This window comes from Nannobrachium achirus (genome assembly GCF_963921795.1).
Source record: "Nannobrachium achirus genome assembly, chromosome: 6".
NCBI lineage: Eukaryota > Metazoa > Chordata > Actinopteri > Myctophiformes > Myctophidae > Nannobrachium > Nannobrachium achirus.
The window spans coordinates 28,027,010-28,041,627 of record NC_137815.1 but is presented as its reverse complement, the minus strand read 5'-3'; the positions used below and the strand labels follow the sequence as shown (position 1 = coordinate 28,041,627).

At 46.1% G+C, this 14,618-nt stretch overlaps 2 protein-coding genes across 3 annotated transcripts in view; both read left to right on the top strand.

The window, feature by feature from the left end:
- The window catches only part of per3 (period circadian clock 3), a 40,406-nt gene extending 29,663 nt beyond the window's left edge, over positions 1-10,743 (top strand). For both annotated transcript variants that reach the window (XM_080727591.1, XM_080727590.1), the window contains exons 18-24: positions 607-933; positions 1,253-1,584; positions 2,392-2,712; positions 3,753-3,942; positions 5,330-5,525; positions 6,230-6,380; positions 7,070-10,743. In XM_080727591.1, the coding sequence (XP_080583717.1) occupies positions 607-933; positions 1,253-1,584; positions 2,392-2,712; positions 3,753-3,942; positions 5,330-5,525; positions 6,230-6,380; positions 7,070-7,252 (1,700 nt within the window). In that variant the 3' untranslated portion in view covers positions 7,253-10,743. The remainder of the gene's footprint in view (positions 1-606; positions 934-1,252; positions 1,585-2,391; positions 2,713-3,752; positions 3,943-5,329; positions 5,526-6,229; positions 6,381-7,069) is intronic.
- Positions 10,744-11,236: 493 nt separating this feature from the next.
- On the top strand, positions 11,237-13,267 carry LOC308286546 (glutamine--fructose-6-phosphate aminotransferase [isomerizing] 1-like; the record flags this gene model as incomplete). The annotated part of the gene is made up of 1 exon (XM_080727595.1): positions 11,237-13,267. One exon carries the CDS (start codon positions 11,237-11,239, stop codon positions 13,265-13,267), a length of 2,031 nt encoding a protein of 676 aa, XP_080583721.1.
- Positions 13,268-14,618: the final 1,351 nt, after the last annotated feature.

Below are 14,618 nucleotides of genomic sequence, written 5' to 3'. Positions count from 1 at the left end.
AAGTGTGAAACAGGACATTCTGCATATTGAGTTCTTTCTACTTTTGGAACTTTGAGTACATTTTGATACCAATACTTTTGTACTTTTACTCAAGACATTTAATTTACTGGTAACAGAGTATATCTACATTGCAGTGTTGATACTTTTACACACTGACTGCCAGACTTTAATCAAGTTGTGTTATTCCGGTGCCAGCCATTATCAATATTTTTGACTTCCTCTGGGGCCCCAAATAATATGTTGTACTTCCACCTACATATATACCGTACATATGTATATCAGAATAAAGATCTCCTCCTCCTCTTTCCAACAAAGTGTGTTTGTGGCATGCTCCATTCTTTATTTATTGGCTTCAATAGAGCATGTTATGAGCTGCAGAGAGTTACAAGTAAAAACGTTTATAATGGAAATTATATATTTCAGCGAAAATCGATACTTTATGAGATGGTTTTATAACCACACTAATACAAATATGTTTTGTGTGTTTTTGGCAATAAGAGAGAGAGAAAAAATAGTTGAGTACTACTTTTTCCACCACTGGTGGTGATGGTTCTTATAAGATGACAGCCTCACTCTGTCGTCTGCGTTACGTCTGTCTGCCACCAGGGGACACTGCCGTGCGGCCGCTGAGCGCCGCGGGCAGGGGCGGCGGCTGGAGCCGCTCGCGGACAGGGAAGCCCAAACACAAGCGGGCCAAAAAGCCCCAGGACTCGTCGGACAGCTACGCCTCCCCGCCCGACCCCCTGATGCAGCGCAGCAGACCCCCGCACTCCTCCTGGCCGTCCTCCGAGTCCTCCCTTCCCCAGGTGGGAGGGGGGGTGCCGGTGCCCTATAACAACAACAACCACCACCAGATGCCCCTGCAGACCCCGTACCTCCCCATGATGACCAGCACCACCCCCCACCAGCCTGGGCTGGAGCAGCAGATCACAGGCATGGATTAAACCTTTTGTGCTCAATGTTTTTTTTATGTCAAGGATGTACAATTGTATGTATTTGTTCTCAAAATATTTTGTTCCAAGGACCCCCCCAGAAGCAAAGATTTTAGATAAACATTTTGCTTTCAAAGATATTCAAAGATTTGCACAAATGTTCATGTTTTTCCCCCCAAAAAAATAGCAGATCTACAAGCGCTGTGAGCTTGTAGATCTGGTACCCAGGCAATTGGGGTTCTTTCACACTGTTTGACAAATTGCGCATTAGGACTTGGTGAGAGGGTGAGATTTAATAATGTGTACTCTTTACTCCACAGGGTTGCCTCCCATGGTGCTGCAGCCTCCCGACCAGACCCAGACCCAGAGCCTGAACCCAGGCCTAAACTTCAACATGCAGTCGGTCCACCTGCAGTCCTATCAGATCCAGAACATCCAGAACTTTCCCTGCGTGGCCCCCATCAACCCCTACGCTGCTGCTAGCCCGCTCATGGCTGTCATCCTCCCCAGCTACCCTGCCTTCACCCCGGGGGGCTTCCCTGCCGCCTCCGTCACCCCGGGGGGCTTCCCCGCCGCCTCCATCACCCCGGGGGGCTTCCCCGCCGCCTCCATCTTCCCTCCCCCCGCTGTCAGCTCCATGATGATGCCCCAGGTAGGCCCCCCCACCTGACACATTTATTACACACAGGGTTCTCACCGTCAAGACATCCCTGGAAATATGTCAAAATGAGAAAAAAAAATATTTTCCAGGCCTAGAAAAGGTTTGGAATTAATCAAATGTTTCGGAAAATGTTTGGATATACAGTACATTGTTTTTGTCTTAACTGCAGTGCTGTGCTGCACCAGCTGTGTGAGAGCAGCCTAATAGAGCTGCAAGCTACCGACAGTCCGACACGTTGCACCGAGATACATTGTTAGCTTGTAGATCTGTTATTTTTGTCACTTGTTACCTTCTCTCAAGTCTGTCTTGGAGTAATAATAGAACGCTGGAGTAAAGAGCCTTATTATTGCACCGTATGATTGCTGGGAAATGAGGTGAAATACATTGGTTACGGAAAGGTTTTGAAAATGCTTTGGTAACAATGTGTGGGAACCCCTGATCGCAGTATGGTCACAGTTTATTTTTTGCATAATCGTCAGCATTGTTTACATACATCTATCTGTGTTTCTGCTATTTTTTTCTGCTAACTTTCTGAACGTATAATGATTAAATATATGGCCTGTTTTGTCCATAGTACATGACGCTGTAGTGTGATCAAGTAGGGCGTTAATTCACGTACATTTTGATGCCAATACCCTAACCCTAACCCTACCTTTACTCAAGTAAATGTTGAATTCCGGACTTTTACTTGTAACAGAGTATTTCCATATTGGAGTATTGATACTTCTACTTGTACTTTTACCACCTCTGATTGTCAACTATAATGTGATGTGGTCTTGCCTCCCCTCCCCTCCTCAGCCCCAGGTTCCGTTCACCATGGCAGGCGGTGCCCCGCCGCCCTTCCTCCAGACCCAGGCCCAGTTCCAGGCCCAGCCGGGCCCACCACCACCACCACCCCCACCACACACCTCTCCCCTGGTGGGAGGGCCTCTGTTTGGGGGGGAGGGGGAGGAGGAGGAGGATGAGGAGGCAGGAGCAGGGCCTCCTGCTCTGTTCTCCTCCTCTCGCTCCAGCTCCCCCCTGCAGCTCAACCTCCTGCAAGAGGAGCTGCCTCCCAAACCCAGCGAAGGAGGAGCCATGAGCGTCCACGGCCTGAGTGAACAGCACCACGGGAAGGAGGTGAGTTTAGTTACTTTACTTAATTTACTTCATAAACAGCACCACGGGAAGGAGGTGAGTTTAGTTACTTTACTTTATTCACTTCATAAACAGCACCACGGGAAGGAGCTGAGTTTAGTTACTTTACTTTATTTACTTCATAAACAGCACCACGGGAAGGAGGTGAGTTTAGTTACTTTACTTTATTTACTTCATAAACAGCACCACGGGAAGGAGGTGAGTTTAGTTACTTTACTTTATTTACTTCATAAACGGCACCACGGGAAGGAGGTGAGTTTAGTTACTTTACTTTATTTACTTCATAAACGGCACCACGGGAAGGAGGTGAGTTTAGTTACTTTACTTTATTTACTTCATAAACGGCACCACGGGAAGGAGGTGAGTTTAGTTACTTTACTTTATTTACGTCATAACCAGCACCACGGGAAGGAGGTGAGTTTAGTTACTTTACTTTAATCATCTATTTCAAGTGCAGCAGGGGAAGGGGGGGACACTAGGTGTTTTTTTTTATTTGTTTAATAGGGGAGTGTGGAGGGCAGCGGCACAGGAGTCCCGAGTTTGTGTTGGCTAGACTGCACTCTCGCATCGTATTTTAATAATTTGTGAATGGAATTCACCCTTTGGTTGCTGTGTCTTGGTGGGACACTCCATCCACTACCATTTTAATTCAGTTGCTTTGTATTGTTATTCTGGATGTTCAATTCTAATTTCAAACTTGATTTCAGTAAAATGGAGCTGCTCAGTGGCAGTATAGTGACGCATGTTTTTAAATGTTTTTATTTCTCCAAAAATTATGTTTTAGCTAATTCAACTTTGAACCAGGACAGGACAAGGCAGATATAGACTGCTGGTTGGTCAGTCAGGGACCAATCAGAAGGCTAACAAAGGGTGAATTATAATAATCCAGCAATGCCACTCGGTTTTATTTGCTTTTAAATCATATAAAAAAAAGAAAAAAAGGATAACAACCCTGAATGCAGGACATACTGTATATAGCCTACTGTTTGAATGGGTTATGTGCTGTTCCTTTACCTTCTCAGGGTGATGATGCCCCCAGTGAGTCTGGTAACCATGACGACGCCCAGTCCAGCTCCAGTGAGCTGTTGGATCTCATGCTGCAGGAAGATGCCCGCTCCGCCTCGGGCTCGGCCTCGGGCTCCGGCTCGGGGGAGTCTGGACGCTCCCTGGGCTCTGGCTCCGGCTCCAATGGAACCTCTACCTCACACACAGGTCTTTTTCTTTGATAATAAACATATCGCTGCAGTCGGGCAGAAACCTCTTACTTTATCTTCATATTCTAACTTTTTGTGGGGGGGTTTACTTCGTCAATGAAGATCATACATCACTACAACATTACAGCGCCACACAAAGGTTTCGAAAGTAGCAGATCTGCAAGCTCGAAATGTGGCGTGAAGGGTGTGTGTGTGTGTGTGTTAGGGCATTCACCAAATATTCGAATATTCGAATATCAAAGTCACTATTCGACGTTGTTCACCGAAGTCGAATATTCGCTTATTTTTATTTTCTCTTTAAAAAATATATAGTTTATAAAGCTTGGCTAGATAGGAAGTCATAAGAATGAGTTGTCAATGCCCCTGGTGGATGAATTTGTTAATGCTCTATACCAGGGGTTCTCAAACCTTTTTAGGCCGTGACCCCCAAAATAAACATATTTGAACTGGGGACCCCCACCCTGACAAGCACTTGGAATTGTAGGTATTACATTTAATGTGACTCGGTTCAGATAAATATTGTGAAAATAGCAGATCTACATGCTCACAACGCCTCGCAACGCAAGGCGTTGTGAGCATGTAGATCGGCCATTTTCACAATGTTCGCCTCTTGCTTGTGTGTGTGCCAGTGCCTGTGCCTGTACCAGTGAACTGTACTGTCATGAAACTGTACCATTTCCTATGCAAACTTCTAATAAAGTTTTTTTTTTTTTTATCAAAAAGGGGTGTTGGATAGAGGTCAATCTGGCTAGCCATCGTCAAAGAAAAGGGAAAAACAACGCCCTTTCTGTTTTGTTCCTTTTCAGAGAATCTGTTCTTGAGAGATTAGATAGAGGTAGTAGGACTATGCAATATGTGGAATTAGCCATGATTGTGCATTCTTTGAAAAATTCTGTCTTGTTTACTTCTGTAAGCTGACCGTGGCTATTTTCCATTTTTGATGTGTAAGGTACTTTTTTACACCCTCTAATATAAATGGATGCTTGGAGGAAGACGCTGCATTACAATGGTCTATTATTGCATCAGTGCTGCCTTATATGGGCGCTCAGGGAAATCAGAATGTAACAGATGTTGTATGTTGTGATGCTGAGCGTAGTGCGACATCTAGTGACTGAATGTTGAATTGCAGTCACCACTTTTCAACCCATCTTCATATAATTGGTCTATGATATTATATTCATGATAAAAATTGAACATGAATATAAAGCCATTGATCTTGCGATAAAAAAAAATGTATGAACATTTTTCAACATGGAAACAATTATGACAAAATAATTGCGATTAAGTCAAATAATTATGATTACACGATTATGTAATAATTGTCACAGGCCTAGCTCTGCATTCAGCATCAACAGTAACCCGTGTTGCTCCTCTATGCTCTGCAGGCAGCAGCAACAGTAGCAAGTATTTTGCCAGCAACGACTCGTCAGACACGTCACGCAAAGCCCGCAAGTGCCAGCAGCAGGAAGCAGCGGCGGCAGAGCACCAGCAGACCTTTGAACCGCGCGTGGAGAACTCCCTGTGGACCATGATCCAACACACACCTGAATCAGTCATGATGACCTACCAGATCCCCTCCAGGTACATGGAGTACAACACTGGACACACAGCCGTCCCACATTTAGAAACACTATACTGTATGGTATGGAGTCTCTTTCCAGTGAAACTTCTCACTGTAAAAGGTGAAAAGACGAGGCTGTTTATCTGCTGATGACAAAAATGCAAGTTTCCAAAAACAATAAACGAGGGAAACATTCTGCTTAAAATAACTAAACCAACACAAACATTTAATGAAATTAACCAAAATTGTCTTTGTGTGGCCCAGGTGGCAGAACAAGGGGGTCAGTCCGTCAGATGAGCATGTGAGGGAATGAGTGACGGTATTAGCATATGAAGAAAAAAAAATGTGCATACAAATAGCCAAAAGGATGAACATGAGAAAGCCTGCAGGCTTATATCCATTGTGGTTCTTTCAAAGATTTTCCGATACACAACATCACTCACTCTGTGATATTACAAATAGGGCATAGTTATGAAAAAGTACTGTTTTCATTCAGCCATCTTTTGTGCCCAAATTTAAAATTGTCCTTTGAGACTCTGGGCTCTATTTTGAAGTACCAGCTCTTATGCCTTAACTTAAAGGCATGTCCACACTGTCTCCGACCACCAAACCTTTTAAAGTTATCGTTTCTCAATAATATATTGAGAAAGGATATGCCCAGCATACTAGCGTGTGTATGGAAATGTGTGTTAATTGTTAATTGTGTACTTGTATTGCTTTGCAGGGACCAGGAGGAGGTCCTGGCGGAGGACAGGGAGAAGCTGCGTGTTCTGGAACCTCTGCAGCCCTGGTTCTCTCACAGCCAGAGGAGAGAGCTGAGGCTGGTGCACCCCTGGATCCACCAGCACTGTGTACCGTCTGAGTTAGATACACAGGTACACACACAATTCAATTCAATTCAATTCAATTCAATTCAATTCAATTCAAAGGGCTTTATTGGCATGAGAAAACATATGTTTACCTTGCCAAAGCAGAAGTGTACACAATACAATACAATACAATACAATACAATACAATACAATACAATACAATACAATACAATCAGAACAAAATATGTACAAGTGAAAGGAGTGTAATAGTTTTCATGTATCAAGGTTTCATGCAGGCAGTGCAGGGATATATTAGTAGTTCTTTATACACACACACACACACACACACACACACACACACACACACGTGTGCGTGTGCGTGCGTGCGTGTGCGTGCGTGTGTTCGTGTGTACGTACACACACAGGTGGCTTGGATAATAAGGGAGAATCCAAGTGGTGAAATGTATACTCTTGGGCAGTGGACACGATGTCTTCCTCACAATGAATGACTGGTGGCATTTAAACACAAAAGCCTCCAGTAGAGAGTCCTCATTTTGGAGTCATTCTATTATGTTATAAAAACAGGACTAAAGGACTACATGACTAGTGAATGTTTTTCCATGTCTATTGTTTTATCCTATTTTTAACTTCCTATTTCACTGTTTGTTATTCCATGTTGTTATAACTGTTGTTTTCATGAATACAATAAAATGAACGTTGAACCTTAACCCTTGTTCCCTCCTCTTCCCGGCCAGGACTGTGTGGGCTGCAGCGAGTCAGGGATGATGGGCCACTCCCCCCCGCTCTCCCCTCCTCCTCCTCCCCCCATCCCGGACAGCTCGTCCCCCATGGAGAGCCCCGAGCAGCAGGACCCCCAGGAGGAGGACCCCCAGCAGGACCACCAGGAGGACCTCTGTGGTCCTCTGCAGGACACCTGAGAAGGTCCAGGACCTTACGATGCAACGTTGTTCATGGCCTGAAACCCCTCCTCAAGCACCACCACCTCCTCCTCCACCAAACAGAACATAACGTTGGGGCACGGAGGATGGGGGTCTGTGTGTCTCTGTCTTCACTAGGACGTACTGACGTGTACCATAGTCCAAAAGGCTCCTTTCCACCACCAGAACTAAGTGGAACCGTGGAACGTTATTTCACAGTTTCTCGTGATGCATTTGTGTACGCTGTGTGTCTACAGCTCGGGTTTCAGACCATAAAGGCAGCACTTAATCCTGATGTTTTTGGGGAACCCCAGAACTTGTGTTTTGAAATTACTATAGCTGATCTGCAAGCTCGATGCGTTGTGAGCTTATAGATCTGCTACTTCTTTTTTCTTTTTTGTTCCCCATGACACACGGTACCTCCCCCTTCAGGGGGGCGGCGTAGGCTCTGAAAAACGGAAAACGAAACAAAAAGAAACCTGGCAGAACGTGTTGACGGGTTCTGGAACGGTTCCAGGAGGTTATTATTATGGAAGGTTTCTGGGTTTAACCCTTCATAGTGTGGAAGCAGAAGCTAAACGACACACGGACGGCATCAGAGCCTGGACCAACGGCCCCCACATAGACAGAGAGAGACGGAGGCATCTTCGCTTAACTTTGAGGTCGTGAGCCTCATTATTATTATTACTGCCTTTTTCCTGGATCACAACACTTCTTCTTATTGTGTTAATAACGGCGTCTGCACATTGTATATGAGTTTATGACGGACCCCGAGGCCTCTGATGTCTGTATGAATGAATCCATGGTCTTGTGAGATGTGTGGGCAAGGTGTTCCTGACAAACTGCTGCTCAAGAGTACAGAGACGCACTAGAACGCTACCATGATGCACAAAATACTCTCCTCCTGCAATGGCGTGCGCTAATAGGATGTGTGTCTGTGTGTGTGTGTGCGTGCGTGCGTTTCTTCATGGCTGGCGTTGCAGACACATGGCCAGCGATGGCACAACAGGACGCAGATTTGCCCTGCTTTTCTTGTTTATAAATAATGTTCAAATTCTATTCTTGTAAATTATCAGAGTGTATTCCGTTACTCCAAAGGTTGATTTGTATCTTTTTTCCCCCTTCTCTTACCCTAAAACCGGTCTTTTTATGTCTGTCTACAAACAGGAAGCGCGTATTACAAACATGAAAGGTTTTTGACCGTTTAGCCAGTGGTGGACAGTAACTTCTTAAGTACATTTTTTGAGTAGTTTACTTGAATCTTTGTATTTTTGGATACTTGATCCGTGAATTTCACTCAACTATGTTTCAACAAATATTGTACTTTTGACAAATTTCTAGGAAGTGGAAAAGGTGAATTATGAATGATCTACTTAACTCTTTTAGTGCCACCCGTTCACCACTAGAGGGCGCCCCAGGTGCCATAGAAAATCCCATAGAGATATGCTGGTATATGCAGAAGCCCTGCAGCCATGACTTGCCTGAACACTTTCCTTTGTGCATGTACAGGAAGAGGATGAAGTTAGCTTGAAGTTAGCTATTGGCTACCAAGCATTTTAGAAGCCTTATTTTCGTGAACTTAGCCATGATTAAACCTTGCACACCTCATGCATGGGAAAAAAACAGAGAAGAATGAGCTCTAAAAAATCCAATGCAATCCTGGATTGCATTGGAGTGGATTTGTGCAGTTTGTTCACAGCTTTCAAACAAAAAAATCCGATTGGAAATCCGTTCAGGCATTCTTGAGATAATCGCCATTATGTTTTACATGTTATGTAAACAAACATGGCTGCCCTGTATGTTAGATGGGGTTGTATGGGGGTGGAACATGCAAAATCGCGATTGAAATCATGTTCACTAGATTTGATGGGGTCCCAAAACATGTTCGGTTTTGGCATATGTAATACGTTTTAAAAAACCGAACATGTTCGGTTTTGGCACTGGATGAGTTAAGCAAAAGAAGCAAAAATAGTGGGAAAAGCCAATCTACAAGCCCCCCTAAAAAAATGTTTTTTTTTTTTTATGTTTAAAAAAAAAATCTTAGCATTTTGGGGGGGTTCTTTAAACTTGAACTACAAATTGAATTGCATAAACGTAATGCTTTGATATATATATATATATATTTTTTGAGTGCACTTTGTAATGTCCAGTATACTCGAGCGCAAATTTGACAGAGCAAATTTTACCTGTGTACCTGAGTATAATAATGATACAAATTCTAAAGTACTTTGTCCACCACTGTGTTTAATTTATCAATGATTCACTTCTAGCCTATTAGGGAAACATATTCTTTTGTTCTTGAATAACTGTCGCCTGCCCTGTCTTTCTTTCTTTCTCTATGTGTATTCTGCCTGTGATTTTACCCTAGCGTTACATGTAGCCTATATTTCTAATGGTAAACCCATGGCCGCTCCTGTGTTCTGTGTTGCAGTGTCTGTCAGAGTGTGTATACGTGAGACTCAGACACCAACACAACAAATGTCTCTTTTTGGCTACAAGAACTATAATTGAGCCGCGTAGCGCAGTGCAGTGCCGCGCAGCACAGTGTAGCGTAGCATAGCGCCATGCTGCGTAGCGCAGTTTTTCCCTAACATTTTAGGGTCAAGGTCCCACAAAATTAAACCATGGATCCACCCATCTGAAAATATACTGTCCCAGGGACACCCAGAACCGAGGATTTGTGTTTTAAAAAAATATCAGAATTATTCAAAGTGTTCCAATACTTTGAAGATTTAAAAGAATAATTCAAGCTCGCAGCACGGCACGAAGTGGTGTGCTGTGAGCTTGTATGTCTGCTATTTTGTCTGCCAACATATGGATAAAGTGGTTAATATCATTGTGTTGTTGTCTTAACACATTTAGCTGGGGGACACAGCAGGGGCAAACTTAGGCCTATGCGTTCAAGCATTTTCTAAATAGAGGAGAAAATAGCAGATCTACAAGCTCACGTACGTCAGAAATGCTATACTTTTTTATTTTATTTTTATTTTTTTAACGGAAACATAAACAAAACAAATAAAAACTAGCGCAGAATTTCACGAGTTCAGGTTGACTCCGAGAGGTTCTGGGTTACATTTTGTAGTGTAACAGAGCCACGGGGCATTTATAGACTGGTCTGTTATGGGATATAACCTGTGAATGTAAACAGCCCTCCTTCTATACAATGCTTTCAGAAGCACAGAGTGCAGATGTCATACATTGACTGATTTGCGCTGCTCTAAGAGAAACTGCTTCCTTCGATGCAGTTTGACCCAGCAGTAGTTTTGACCCAGCAGTACAAGACGAGACACCAGGGTTTTCTACCGTTTTTAGATTGAATGAAGCCGGCGATGCAGCTATAATGCAGTATAATAACAATACAATGTATTTTATATAGCTGGCTACACACAAAACTAAATTCACAAAGTGTATAAAGAAAAAAGCCATTTGTCTTGAATTCAGGGAGTCTTTGTTTGTGACATGAATTGTTGAATAAATAATCTATGACTTGATTTGGTGTCTTATGTGATTGGTTGTCTATTATTAGCTTGTTCACTGATAAATAATTCTTTCCATCGTTGACATGTCCAGACACACTAGTACAAAAGCATATTATGACATCTACATTGGTACGAAGCACCAAAAAGTCTACAAATTCAGCAAAAAAAATTGCTTGTAGGTTTGAACTCTAGAGATTTGCTATTTGCATTTGCAACGAAGTAAAAGACACGTTAATCGTTATTTTAGGAATACGAACATTTTCCTCGATTACAGTTGATGGCGGTCGTTGCTAGGATACAGCTATGGTAAATAAGGTGTATTCTATATTTGGATACATTCACAATGTGTCACAGCCAATCACAATGTGAGGTCGACGACTCCATAATAAAAGGTCTTCCAGATTTGGACAGCATAACCCAGATTATCTTCCTTGTGTTTCTATTCAGATACAATTCTCTATTATTTCCAGGGTTGTTTTACCACAAACGGAACAGTGCGGCCGAAATGTGTGGAATCTTTGCCTATCTGAACTACCATGTGCCGAAGTCTCGCCGTGAGATTCTCAACATCTTGCTCCAAGGCCTGTGGCGTCTGGAATACCGGGGCTACGACTCTGCTGGTGTCGGAATCGACGGCAGCAACGACGGCAAGTCCATCCAAGTGATCAAGCAGAGCGGCAAAGTGAACGTTCTCAACGAGGAGGTGCACAAACGGCAGGGCATGGACCTGGACGCCGTGTTCGACGTTCACGTGGGCATCGCCCACACCCGCTGGGCCACCCACGGCGTGCCCAGCCCGGTCAACAGCCACCCGCAGAGGTCCGACAAGAACAACGAATTCATCGTCATCCACAACGGCATCACCACCAACTACAAAGACCTGAGGAAGTTCCTGGAGGGCAAGGGCTACGAGTTTGAGTCCGAGACCGACACGGAGACCGTCGCCAAGCTGGTGAAGTACGTGTACGACAACAGGGAGAGCGACGACATCAGCTTTGCCGCCCTGGTGGAGGCGGTGACCCAGCAGCTGGACGGAGCGTTCGCCCTGGTCTTCAAGAGCGTCCACTACCCCGGCGAGGCGGTCGCCACCAGGAGGGGGAGCCCTCTGCTGATCGCGGTGAAGAGCGACCACAAGCTGACCATGGACCACGTTCCCATCACGTACCACTTCTCCAGCAAAGACCAGGGGCCCTGCACAGTAATTCCCAGGACGGAGCAGGACACCTTCCTGTTCCCCGAGGACGAGATGGCCGTGGAGTACTACTTTGCGTCCGACGCCAGCGCCGTCATAGAGCACACCGACAAGGTGATCTACCTGGAGGATGACGACGTCGCCGCCGTGAAAGACGGGCGGCTGACTGTGCACAGGATGAAGCGCACGGCCGGAGACAACCCGTCCCGCGCCATCCAGACCCTGCAGCTGGAGCTGCAGCAGATCATGAAGGGCAGCTACAGCTCCTTCATGCAGAAGGAGATCTTCGAGCAGCCCGAGTCCGTGGTGAACACCATGAGAGGGAGGGTCAACTTCGAGGACAACACGGTGACGCTGGGCGGGCTGAAGGACCACATCAAGGAGATCCAGAGGTGTCGGCGGATGATCGTGGTGGCCTGCGGGACTAGCTACCACGGCGGCTTGGCCACCCGCCAGGTCATAGAGGAGCTGACCGAGCTGCCCGTCATCGTGGAGCTGGCCAGTGACTTCCTGGACCGCAACACGCCTGTGTACCGCGACGACGTTTGCTTCTTCATCAGCCAGTCGGGGGAGACGGCGGACACCCTCATGGCGCTGCGGTACTGCAAGGACCGAGGGGCTCTGACCGTGGGCCTGACCAACACGGTGGGCAGCTCCATCTCCAGGGGAACCGACTGCGGCGTCCACCTCAACGCCGGGCCAGAGATCGGTGTAGCGAGCACCAAGGCCTACACCAGCCAGTTCGTGGCCCTGATCATGTTCGCGCTGCTGATGTGCGACGACAGCATCTCCATCCAGCCGCGGCGCAGGGAGATCATCCAGGGCTTGAGGATGCTGCCGGAACTCATCAAGGAGGTGCTGGGCCTGGACGACCAGATCCGGCAGCTGGCGACGGAGCTCTACCAGCAGAAGAGCCTGCTGATCATGGGCAGAGGCTACCACTACGCCACCTGCCTGGAGGGAGCCCTGAAGATCAAGGAGATCACCTACATGCACTCGGAGGGCATCCTGGCCGGGGAGCTGAAGCACGGCCCGCTGGCCCTGGTGGACAAGCTAATGCCCGTCATCATGGTCATCACCAGGGACCACACCTACGTCAAGTGCCAGAACGCCCTGCAGCAGATCGTGGCTCGCCAGGGGCGGCCCATCGTCATCTGCAACACGGGCGACCAGGAGACGGTCCAGAACGCCAGCCGCACCATCCAGGTGCCCCGCTGCGTGGACTGTCTGCAGGGCATCCTGAGCGTCATCCCCCTGCAGCTGCTCTCCTACCACCTGGCCGTGCTCAGGGGCTACGACGTGGACTGTCCCCGGAACCTGGCCAAGTCTGTGACGGTGGAGTGAGACACCGACCACGCCGCCGTGCCACCTGCGAGCAGTGGAATCGGCTGCGGTTGTTACCAAAGTTCACGCCCCTTCGTAAGGCTTGACAATGCGACTTGCTCGCTACCGCTCGCTCGCCGGTGTCTCACGTGGCTCAAGGTTGCCTGAGACTGCGCGCCTCCACCATGGTTTTGTCAATAACTACACTTGGCCAAAACAGCGAGAGAAGCACTTCTGCATTGGCCGTGGCCTCGGCTCAGCTCCGGCCACGCGAGGAGCCTTGGGTCTGAAGCAGTGACTGGGGGGCGTGAACTTTGGTAACAACCTCAGCCCAGAGCCCTATACGGAGAGTTCTGCCACCTACATTCACTTCATGGGGCGAGAATTGGTTAGCAAGCTATTAATAACTGATGACAGTCATTTTCTGACCCCTCATTGGCACCACTCTCTCCCTCAATTCACTCTGCCTCAGCCGATTCACCTCCTCGCGTGCCACCGGGCCACTCGTCACCAATGGTGGACAGAGAGTAACAAAGTGCATTTACTGTACATAACCCTCTATTCTGGATGGAACATGAGGTCTGTCTGAGGCCCCCCACTATTCTGGATTCATGCTAAATGTGTGTTTTCAGACATTTAACCACTTAAAATTTTGTAAACCTTTTCCCCATACACCAAACTATTTGCCGAAAACAGCAGATCTACAAGATTTTCGGCTAATGCTCCCCCAGAATAGGGATTTGAGGGTTCAAGTGTTTAAAAATCACATCTAGTGTGAAGTGAGCGGTGCGTCCCGCGAAGCTTGGCCAATGTGACCCTGGACGAGTGGACGTACAACAGACCTTGTGCGCTTTGTCTGTTTGTCTTTGTTTGGAGCACCCAGCATTTTGAAATGTTTTTATTTGTATATTCATTCATAATGTCACAGGTCAATCCATGGACCTACATAATACCTTATCATCATACTTCTCTTTAGGGAGTTGTATTGTATTTTTGTATTTATGTGTGCATATATCGTGAATCTATTTCTGGTATTCTTTAAAATAATATGTACTGTATATACTTTGATTTACAAATAGGGGAAGTTCTTATAGAGAACTTCCCTAGAGGCTTCTAAACTTCTGCACAATATGGATGTATTTTTATCTTATGTTTTTTGAGTGGTGGTAAACCGCTCCTAAGAGTGGCTGTGCGTGTCTGTAGCCACTTTTCCTCAGTGTTTTGCCATAGCAATGTGTTTTCCTCAGCGTTTTGCCATAGCAATATGTGTGTGTGCGTAGCCATATTACATCATATTACATCACCAATTATCTGTAGCCACTATCTGTAGCCACTTTTCCTCAGCGTTTTGCCATAGCAATGTGTTTTCCTC